At 36.3% G+C, this 10,858-nt stretch overlaps 2 protein-coding genes across 3 annotated transcripts in view; one reads left to right on the top strand and one right to left on the bottom strand.

The window, feature by feature from the left end:
• kcnq1.1 (potassium voltage-gated channel, KQT-like subfamily, member 1.1) overlaps positions 1–3,308 on the top strand; it is a 50,347-nt gene extending 47,039 nt beyond the window's left edge. For both annotated transcript variants that reach the window (XM_067437478.1, XM_067437477.1), the window contains one exon: positions 1,679–3,308. In XM_067437478.1, the coding sequence (XP_067293579.1) occupies positions 1,679–1,894 (216 nt within the window). In that variant the 3' untranslated portion in view covers positions 1,895–3,308. The remainder of the gene's footprint in view (positions 1–1,678) is intronic.
• A 3,903-nt stretch (positions 3,309–7,211) lies between these two features.
• On the bottom strand, positions 7,212–9,004 carry cdkn1ca (cyclin dependent kinase inhibitor 1Ca). Its single transcript, XM_067437490.1, has 3 exons — positions 8,228–9,004; positions 8,011–8,116; positions 7,212–7,767 (listed from the first exon to the last, which is right to left on the bottom strand). Coding segments are annotated over exons 1-3 (630 nt in total). The 5' UTR covers positions 8,751–9,004; the 3' UTR covers positions 7,212–7,766.
• Positions 9,005–10,858: the final 1,854 nt, after the last annotated feature.

Below are 10,858 nucleotides of genomic sequence, written 5' to 3'. Positions count from 1 at the left end.
TGTTGGTTTAACTTAAAAAAGTAAGTAACCTGGTTGCCTTAAAATTTTGAGTTTATTGAAATTTAAAATTTGAGTTGATACAATAAAGGAAATGTGTTTAATAAATAGAAACTCAAAATATTTTTGTATCTGAACCACATAAAAAATTTGATAAATCATGAAAATAACACTATTTGACATGTTTCACTGCATCATCAGAAATAAAACCCACACAATACCCAATATGCTTAAAAAATCTTTTAATAATATTTTAATAAAGGTTGTCGAATCTCAAAAAAATGTTCATTGTATTAACTCAAAATTTCAATTTCAATGAACTCAAGTTTTTAAGGCAACCAGGTAACTTTTTTTCTAAATAATTTTTTACAGTGTACTTAGTACTTAAATGTATAATTAATTACACTGTAACATGGACAGCTAAAAATAAAGGGTTACATTTTATATTAAGGTGTCATTGTTACAGTTTAATTATTCATTTAAGTACTAAGTAATAAGATGTACTTAAGAGTATGGGTAAGATTGGGGTTTGGTTGAGGGTTAGTTGCATGTAATCATGCGCAATTTACTGTTATTACTATGGTAACTTACCAAGCAAGTACATCATGTAATATATGTAACAAGGACACTTTAAAACAAAATATTACCAAATAAAGTGAAACAAAATTAGTTCTATGGTTTGTAAGTACAAACCAATAAATGTAAGCTTTTATAGTATGACAAACTTGTATGCTAGTGTGTGTAAATGCTGAAATCATTTAAAATTTTTTGTGTAAACTGTCACTTTATGTTTCAACTCAAAATATTGTGTTTTCTCTGCGGTTAGTAGTATGCATGTTTGCATTCATGTCTGTGTGGGGAGCGTCTGCATATGTTTACATGCTCGAGTCTCCTGCCGTACGCTGTATGTTTGTGCATGTGTCCATGTGTTTGTGTGACTGTGGTGCCACTATCATTGTGTAAACTGTGGTCCAGCATGGAGACACTCGTCTGGTTATTTCTAATGGGGTGTAGACAGCCCTGGCTCCACACATCACTTAGCTTTAACCCAGGGGAAAGAATCTCATGACATGTGGCTCCTCAACTGTAAAGTCAAGAATTACAAGTATTTCTCTCAAACATGAATGCCTTTAAATATATTTAAAAAACAATTTAAACTTGTCTAGCTATAGGCACATTGACAGTTACATAAACCATATTTGAAAAAAATGTTTTGAAGATTTTGAAGACCATTGTAGTACTTCTACTTTAAAAGTTCACATTTAATTCAATGTGTTACTTGTCATCTTTTTGTGAGTGAAAATTGTTTCTACACCATGTTCGCACTGACATATTTCAAAATAGTTAATATAAAAAATTAAAAAAAAACATTATTACATAAGTTCTGACTGGATTTCCAGTATAGCATGGCCTAATCTTTTCATTGAAATTTTTTTTTGGCTATTCATGATCGCCTCTTTGAACAAAGTTTAATCTCATTTACAGCATATAGAAGTTTGGATTTATTTCTTTTGCTAGACCGTTTATACAGATGGAACCTTTCATCCGTTTCTAGCGTTTTACGGCTTGTATGGACACATTGCCTCTTGTTTGTGGCGTTATTTACACAGACGCTACGATGACGTTTTTTTAGACAGTGTTTTGAAAGATGTGCTGAGGCCACACACTCGTTTCCCCGCAGATCACACACATGGACAGGACACTTAACAGCATTGCAGAATCTCTCAACCTCATGTTGGCGAGGGAGAGACGGGGTGATCTGGCCAGAGGAAAGGAACAGCGTAGCAGCTTCCTCCGACAATCAGCCACCCTCAACCTGTCAGTGCTGGACAGACAGGACAGCCTGCCCAGCTCTGAGCAACTGTCCCCACCAACTGTTATTCACGAGGACAGCTGAGTTGCTAAAAGACCAGTTAAGCACAAAGTGCCTGATATTGGGTCAGTTTTGGCCAGTTATTGTAAGATACTACAGGTCTGGCTCAGGTTCAGCATCAGATGATTTTAAGAAATCTTCTTGTCTGACTAAATCTGTACATATTTCTTCAGACAGTCACATTTCTTATAAAGCATCACATAAAGCAATACGCATACATATTTTTAGCACCATCATCTAAGAATGGCTTTGGGGTTTTTTGAGCATGTGAGCAAGTGATTGTGAGCGGTTTGCCTTCTTCCGCTCCGCACTCTTAAAAATAAAGGTTCCAAAAGGGGATTTTCACAGCTATGCCTTAGTTGTTTTTCCCAAAGAATATTTCAATGAACATTTTTTGTTTTCCTTAATATGAATAACATTTTAATATTCTAAAGAGCCTTTTTCATCTTCAATCCTTCAATTAAAAAAATTACTCTATGGCCCATAAGACAAAAATGTCAGAAAAATGTTAAGCTTTGGAGCACACTTAAGTTTGGTCTCATTTTAAGGAAAACCACTTTGAATTAATATTTATATATATATATTTATTCAAGTGGCTCTAACATGCAGACGCAGAAAACAGGAATAAAGCGAGTATTTGCTTTGTAGGCCAAACCTGAGAAAAGTTTTGTCCTGAAGGTCCTGAGTGTACCTATTTTTTTGTTCCGTGTAAAATAGATTTATTAAAGGAAATGGTGGTGAAACGGTAAAATTCCAATAAAAATACACACTTGTGCCAAAATGTATGCAGTTTGCATTAAAAAAGCTGAAAAAGACAAACATGTCCATAAGGACACACAAGAGTTAAAGGCCTTCTGTGAAATTGAAAGTTTCCATGAATGTTAAAGGCCCTTCATGGAACCATAAATGCCAATAAAGGACCTTTATTTTTGGGAGTGCAGATGTGAATATTATGTTATTTTGGAGTGTTATGAATTGACGGATATTTTTTAAATGATTACAGTTGGCAGGAACAAAATGTGTGCTGCTGATGTTTATGAATAGCTTTTTAGAAAAGATTTCAAATTCAGCTTTTCACTGAGCTCTGTCTTCTCAATTAGGTTTTAAATGTTCATTCAATAATACGAATGTTCTGGGGTTTCTTTTTTTTAATTGTGAAATAAATACTGTATTCTAAAACAGCACTACTGATTCAATTCTCAAGTAAAATCCAATACAGCAAAAAAACAGCCCAAAAGGCTGTAAAAGGTCCTAATACCAAACGAATTTAGACAAACAAATGACTTGTCAAAGTTTAACATCTACGACACTGATGATGATGTAAATTGAAAACTTTGTGTCTGTATTTGGCCACCAAATAAGTTTTCTTTTTTTGTACTAGTAAATCTGTTTTCACTGTCTCAAAAATCTGGTCCTAATAAACGATTTGTTTCTTCTTTCTCATGTTTGCTTTGCTTTAATTTCCACCATGTTTCCATGGGGTCAAACGTTTTGTCTAGTCAAACACAAGTGTGTGGGCAGCTTTGGCTTCCCGCTCTTTTCCTTCACCATCAGGTCAGAATGGTGCTATTTATGCGGGTGTGGAGGCATTTATAGCCTTCGGGAGCAGTTGTCTCTTTTTCTGAAAGTCTTTCGGTGACACTTTCAGAATTCCTTTAGAGCATCCCGACAGATCAATGACTTATGCAGCACACGACCATATGGGGAGCACCGTGACCTCTGATCTTATGACAATGCATTGGCTCTCAGGGGTGAGGGGTTTTGTTGCTATGGGGATGACTACATGCGCACCCTTTGACCTTATTCTGGGCAGGAACACGGCTGTCCATTCTGCCTTTGTTCGTGCACAGCTTTACGTATGGGCCATTGTCACCTGTAATATGTGCAACAAATCAGACATTCCGTCACAAAAGTGTTCATGAAAGGCATGACAGTTTTGTCTTTATTATCCCGCTACCGTAATCAAGGATTTGGGATGCTATATCAGAAAAGCTGAAGAAGCACACCAGGATGTCAGCTTCCTCTTAAGCATTTGTGCCAATTTAATCTTAATTTAATAAAGCCATACGCCTTATAAATTTCCACAAAATTATCCCAAAAGGGCAGAGGAATAAAACACTTTAAAGTACACCTCTTCATGGCAGGACAACTATGTCAACAATGGAATGGACAGGACAACAGTATTGGCAGACACCGCAGAGAGCAGGCCTGCTACAGAGGGGGTCTGGCCCATATGCCGCCAGATAAATGATAAGCCATTGTTATTCGTTTAAAAGGACGTACTGCTGTCACTGTCTCTGGGACCGCTGAGCAAACTTTAGGACCAAATGCCATTAATTCAAGCCTACTGAACCCATAGAGGTGTATCCAGCCTTGAAGACACAGCTTGCCAGTGCCTCCGCTTGTTTTATGGGTTTTATTAGTGAAAGAGAAACAGCTCTGAAATGGAGAGGGCTACAATGAATGGTTTGATGGGTTTTGCTGCAAATTGTAGTTTGTTTGTGTCAAAAAGGGTAAAGTCATGTCCTTGTTATATAGAAAAACAAATAGGAACAGCAATTAAGAGAGGAACATGAATTGTTAAGTATGGCTCTTTTTAGGTTACTTTAAAAATCTGTGTATTTTTTGGATTTAAAAATCTAAATTATCACAGTCATAGTATTTACAATAGGCTATTTAAAATCTTTATTTGAAGTTATTTGAACATTTGTGTAGTTTATTCTTAAAAATAAAAGTTCTGAAAGGTTTTTTTTTTTTTTTCAGTGATGCCAAGAAGCATTTTGGTTTCCCCCAAAGAACATTTTCTTAAAAGAATTGCTTGTTTGTTTGTTTGCAGACATTTTAATAATCTAAAAAGAACCATTTCCACTAGGCTATAAAGTCCACGGTTCTGCGTTTGCAACCTTTGTTTTTAAGAGTGAGGCTACAAATGCAGTATTTTGTATTCAGACGCACAGTTTCCTGTTGTTTTTTTTAGTCAAATAAATGAGGATGATTTAAATAATGTTTTAGTCAGAATAAAAGGATTGGAACTGAACCCTTAACTTCATTTAATGATGTACAGACTGCATGGGCTGCATGAATGCGTCTCTGTGGGACTTACTGATAAAAGTCGAGGTCCCATGAGCCCGAGGAGGTAATCCATCTGGTCAGGAAACCCAGCTGAGCTATAACGGAACATATTGGAAACCCTGTCAATCTGGACATAATGATTTTAGTGTAAAAGCTCAAATAATGAGGTCCAGTAAACCCTGGGGGATTCCTCACAAGTCACACATATCACATGTATTAAAATCCACGGTTTTCATTAATAATTATGGTTATGTGATAGGCCAAATTCATGATGTTTTAGCGGTATGCAGTGAGCTTCCTTATCATATCTTAACAAATACGATAAAAATTCGTTCAAAGAATTTGATCAAAATGCTCAGGCTATTCTTAATTGCTTATACTTGTATACAAAACCTGAGTCTCTATTACATCGCCGGTAACAATTGAGTAGGGGTCTTCAAATTTAACAGGCTGCCTATTTTGGCCTGCTTGTAAATAAAATAAATTTAAAATAGTATTATTGTTGTTGTTGTTAATCAAGTAGGCCTACATGCACATTGCACATTTACATAGCATAGGCTATTTGTTTTTAGTGTAGGCTATTTTAGTGTTATGTGACTATCTTTATGCAATTGTGTCCAAACATTATTCGTTTCTTCATTTGAATGATGGTCAGTCGCTGGCATGACGGACTGGAGTAGCTATCTCTGTTTTCTTGCACACGACTAGATACGGACTAGAAACAAAAGCAAACAGGATTTGTGAGTACCGAGTGCTTCTGTGAGAGCACAAAGCCTCATTTGCAGGTGAATGCGATGGCACTCGCTTCGCCTTACGCCTTTAGCTGCCTTTGTTCCATTTCGCCTTTTTTGGTGCCAGATGGTCATGGAAATGGGAAACTTCTTTAAAGAAAGGCTAGCTATATCTAACGAAACACTGGCACTCTTCACCTATGCCAAATGAACGACAGAAATTAAAGGGGAGAAAATAAATGTTAAATATATGTAACATTCGTTGATAAGAATTTTTCTGAAGATTAATTAGATTTTTCTGACCAAATTTGAATTGTTAAAGGCCAGTTTTCCCCCTTTTCGTGTAAAATCCAAAGAATAAACTCCAATAGGCTACTTTCTTCCAAGCTTTTTTATCCAATTATTAGTCCTTTCCAGTCTATTATTATCAACGTTTCAAAGATTAGTAGCATACATACAAACAATGTATTTTTATTACACTTTATATTACATTGTCATTGTTATGTTAAATGTAATAACAGTAAATTATGCAACTAAGCCTAACCCTACCCTATATAGTAGGGCTAAGTGTACCTTATCGGTGCTTAAATATATAATTACACTGTAACAATTACACCTTAAAATAAAGTAAACTTTATTTTAAGAAGACCTTGTTACAGCGTAACTATAGCACTGAGCAATACTATTTTGCATGTTTATTTGGTTAGGAGTTTGGTTTGGGGTTTAGTTTTAATTATGTATATATTTTTAATTATTACTACCTACAGTAGGCTAACTAACGTGAAACAAGGACACTAAAATTAATTTGTTTTATTTTTATTTTACATTTGCTAGGTTATTGCTTCTATTCGTCATTTAAAACATAAAGGCATTGATGTTTGTGATAGAATAGATATATAAAAATGTTTTTTTTTTCTTTCTTTTTTTCCAAAATGATCCGTTTTAACTATACCCATTTTGCTCACAATTACATTTCGTTTTGGTCACTATTTTATCTCTGCCACTTTTGTTCTCGTTTTTTTCCATTAGCTTTTCCCCTAACTCAATGACATTATAAAGATCGGGCGTGTGGTGGTATCTATAGTAAATGTTATTCACAGATAGTGTGTAGGTAGGGGGAGGGGAGGGGAGGCAGGTGGTTGGCGTGTAAATAGAAGGAGCCCATTTTGTTCGAGTCTTGGTAAGTGTTTCATTAGCGGGATAGCTGAGAGGGTGCTGAAAATGAAGGTCTTATGTGGACAAAGCGGGGTTCCAAGGGCACCTGCCTCCTTCATTATGGAAAGAAAATGGCATTTAAATCCTCCCTATAGCACGCAGCTGCCCGCATATCCCTCCCCACAAACACTGAGGGCGGAACAGCTGAGTCCCTCCTGTTTAGAGGCCAAACTCTCCTCTTTTTGTCACAGGCAAAATGTTGACGCCTCATAAGTATAGGGCAAACATTTTTTTCCCTCCTGCCGTTTACCCACATCCCATGATCCACAATAATGATTTTGAACACTGTGACTTTCACAAGAACACACGCGAGTACGACCAGGTTAGCAAAAAATATAATTTAATTTACACTTTGATTCAAAGGTACAACGTGAGCTACAGAATGTATCTGAACAAACACATCAGAAACATTCGCGTGATGCAGCATACAAAACTTAAATAAAACAACTTAAAATATGGCCGAAATAATTAAAAAACAATAGCAATAACTGTAAATAATAGAGTAACCAACTATAATGAACATAAATAAAATAAGTTAGTATATTTAAAAATACGAAACAAAAACAAAGTATTGCTCTAGTCTACTTAGAGCAGTGTGGCCTAGCCCTCTACACAGTTGAAACAAAAGAAATATAAAATTGCACCGTTTAGACATTGTAACACTGCAACAAAGTCTCTGTTGGCGGAGCCATTATTGCTACATATGTTCAGAGAGAGAGAGAGAGAGAGAGAGAGAGAGAGAGAGAGAGAGAGAGAGAGAGAGAGAGAGAGAGAGAGAGAGAGAGAGAGAGAGAGATTCCCCTAAAAGTCTTGTCCCCTTGTTTCTTTCATCCGCTCTGCAGATAAACACAGGTGGACCGCTGCATCGATTGCAAACATCTGTAAAGCAAAGAAAGGAAAACGACAAAATTAACATTTATTCCACAGAGAGGCAGCAGTTTAGAGAAGACAGACATTTAAATGGAGGTGAATTCAACTGAATTCGTCGTCGCCAATCACATAGCCTACACGTTTAATGTAATTAGTAGGCTAATAACAATTGTTATAATTATAATACTAATGCAATGGTAGGCTCTAGACAGTTCTAGCTATATGCACACAGAGTGGATGTAGCCTACGTACCATCTTATTGTTTTACGTGGCGTGACTTCAATGCTGGCGGATGAGCCGGCTGTGCTGCGTTCATCCTGCTTGGATTCCAGAATCCTTTTTCTTTTCGGGAAGAAGTCTGGAGGAAATCAATGGTACATGCCGTTAGACGTGTTTCGCTGGAGATCACATTAAAAATCGAGACACTTTAAATTGTCCGTTATTTTTTATGCTGTTTCAGTGCATTTACCTGTAATTTGTGGCGTGTTGTTTCTGGGGGCCTCTGGGATGAGTGACCTCTTTCGTCTGTTTCTGAGGACTGAAGCGCGAGCTGTTTTTGAGTTGAGTGCACCAGAGATGTTCTCCTGGTTAGGTTCGTTGGGTCGACTTGGGACGTCCGCGGATTCTTGAACCACCGGACTCCTGGAAAGCCCGTGTAACCCACAGTCAACAGTGCTGGGTGCGTCTCCCGTAGCGTTAACAGACGCTCTCTTGCTTTGCACTTTATCCTTGTAGAAAAATGGCATAGTGTCCTCTGAAATCGTCTCCCACTCGTAATCTCCAGGCAAAGGCGAGTTGGTCTCAAAGTTAAAATTCCACCGGCTCTGGTCTCGCTCGGAGATCTCCTGGAGTTTCCGTTTCATTTCGCAGTGCAGCTCCTCGTGATCTACGGGTCCGAAAAGGTTACGGCAGACCTTTGTGCGGGCGAGAAGAGGAAAGGTTCTCCGTGCAACATGACGCTCCAGATTGCTTGATACGTCCACGTTTGTCATGATGCCTAAAAGTCAATGCCGTGAGCTGACGCTTGTTTAGTTCTTGTTGTTTGTAGTCTGTTTATATCTGTGCCGGTGGTTAAAGGCCAGTGTTTGTACGAGCAAAGGCCTCCGATTGGCTAGACGGACACCACGCCCTGTGTAATAAACCCCCCACCACTATCAGCAAAGTCACCTTCCCCCCTCATCCATTGTGGTTATAAACCACAGTCCCAAAATGATGGCTCATGCATAAAGACCATGAAATAAGTGATTGTTTTAGAAATAGGGGAAAAAAAATACAATGTTAAAAACGGAGTAATTTCTACCAATGTAATTTGTATAGAATGGTACAGCCAAAGTAAATTAATACAAATATTTAATACAATATTTACAATATATTAACTACACGAAATAAAAGTATGCAACATAAATAAAACAACAAACAATATACAATACTACCACTACTACTACTAATAATAATAATAATAACAATAATAATAATAATAATAGCTAGCCTACATATTTGAATAGTTTTAATATTTGGTCCCCCGGGGTTTCAGTTGGTTTATTCTGATGTAATTGTAAGTATTATCTTTATCAACAATGCCCTATAGGGGCTGCCTCAGTATGAACATTATTTACTTCTACAATGCAAATTATAGTTTTGCTTTAATGGAATCATCTTAAATGCTTCAGGGCGCCGACTGTTAAGCTGCATTGGACTAAATATGCCTACTGCATTTATAATGGTGTGTTTTCCAGTGCCACGCTTATTAGTCCGTAATTTGTGAAGCCATGTTGAAACCATAGACAGTAAAAAAAAAAAAAAAAAAAAAAAAAGTATATATATTTTTTAATTATATCTATATATATAGGCTATATATATATATATATATATATATATATATATATATATATATATATATATATATATAGAGAGAGAGAGAGAGAGAGAGAGAGAGAGAGAGAGAGAGAGGCCTATTATTTTATAGAAATAAATTTAAATATAAATATATACTTTTTAACTGTCTATGGTTTTAACATCTCGCGCTTATTTCACAAATTATTTCTTATTTAAAAAAATAAATAAATATATATATACCGAAATCGAAATGACACAATTATATAAATATAAACGGGTCTAAATCCAAAATCCAGTCACAACATTTCTCACAAACTAGCGCATTGATTATTTCTGACGTCTCTGGGCGGTGTCAACCAACCAATGGCGCGCAAAACTTAACCAACCAGGTGACTCGAGCCATGACGTCAGAGGCATCCGCAAGATGGCTGCTGCTGCGCGAGCAAAGGCGTCACTGACTGTCTAAACGATCTTGAACTCTACTTTTATACTTTGTATGTGATATTTTGTATTGTGATGTACGGTTATGCCAATGAACAGTTGTGTTCGTGTTTTCTGCAATAAAACAACAACAACGTGATCTGCTTAACGAAACTCAACGACCCATCGGCAAAAAGGCCTAACTCGAAACGCCAACGTTACACCCACTGACCAAAACAAAACATGCCAATTAAGTGTTACATAAATTCTACATTATCCACAATGCATGTTAAGTTTCCAAAAATACTGGCAGCATAAGACGGGTGAACGTTAAACTCTTATCGCAAAGTATTGCTCTAGCTGCAGGCCTATTTACTTACAGTGAGTAATATATATTTATTTCCACATCTAATAACTTGAATATATGACTTGCAGATATATATATATATATATATATATATATATATATATATATATATATATATATATATATATATATATATATATATATATTAAATAATTAGATAAATCTGAATGGAGTATACAAATACGTTTTAAATGCTTGAGATGTCAGCAAGATGGTAATTTTGTATGGCAATACCTCTAAATGGATTTCAGACTAGCTTCCATGGCATCTCCATTCAAGCCGTACACGTGCCTCATAAAACAGAATTATAATGGGTCAAACCAAAGAACGTAAAAAAAAAAAAAACAGCTAAGCAGCCCGTTGTAGATTTGAACACATTTGTGACGTCCACAGTTTTCTTTATCTTCGTGCTTAATTTTCCTTGTAGTTGCTGACTCCTAGTGGTTGATTCGAGTAACTGCAGATGTTCTTCTAAAA

The sequence above is a fragment of the Pseudorasbora parva genome, chromosome 1 (genome assembly GCF_024679245.1).
Source record: "Pseudorasbora parva isolate DD20220531a chromosome 1, ASM2467924v1, whole genome shotgun sequence".
Taxonomy (NCBI): domain Eukaryota; kingdom Metazoa; phylum Chordata; class Actinopteri; order Cypriniformes; family Gobionidae; genus Pseudorasbora; species Pseudorasbora parva.
Note: the sequence above shows the minus strand (reverse complement) of the source record. Positions and strands in the feature narration are given on the sequence as shown.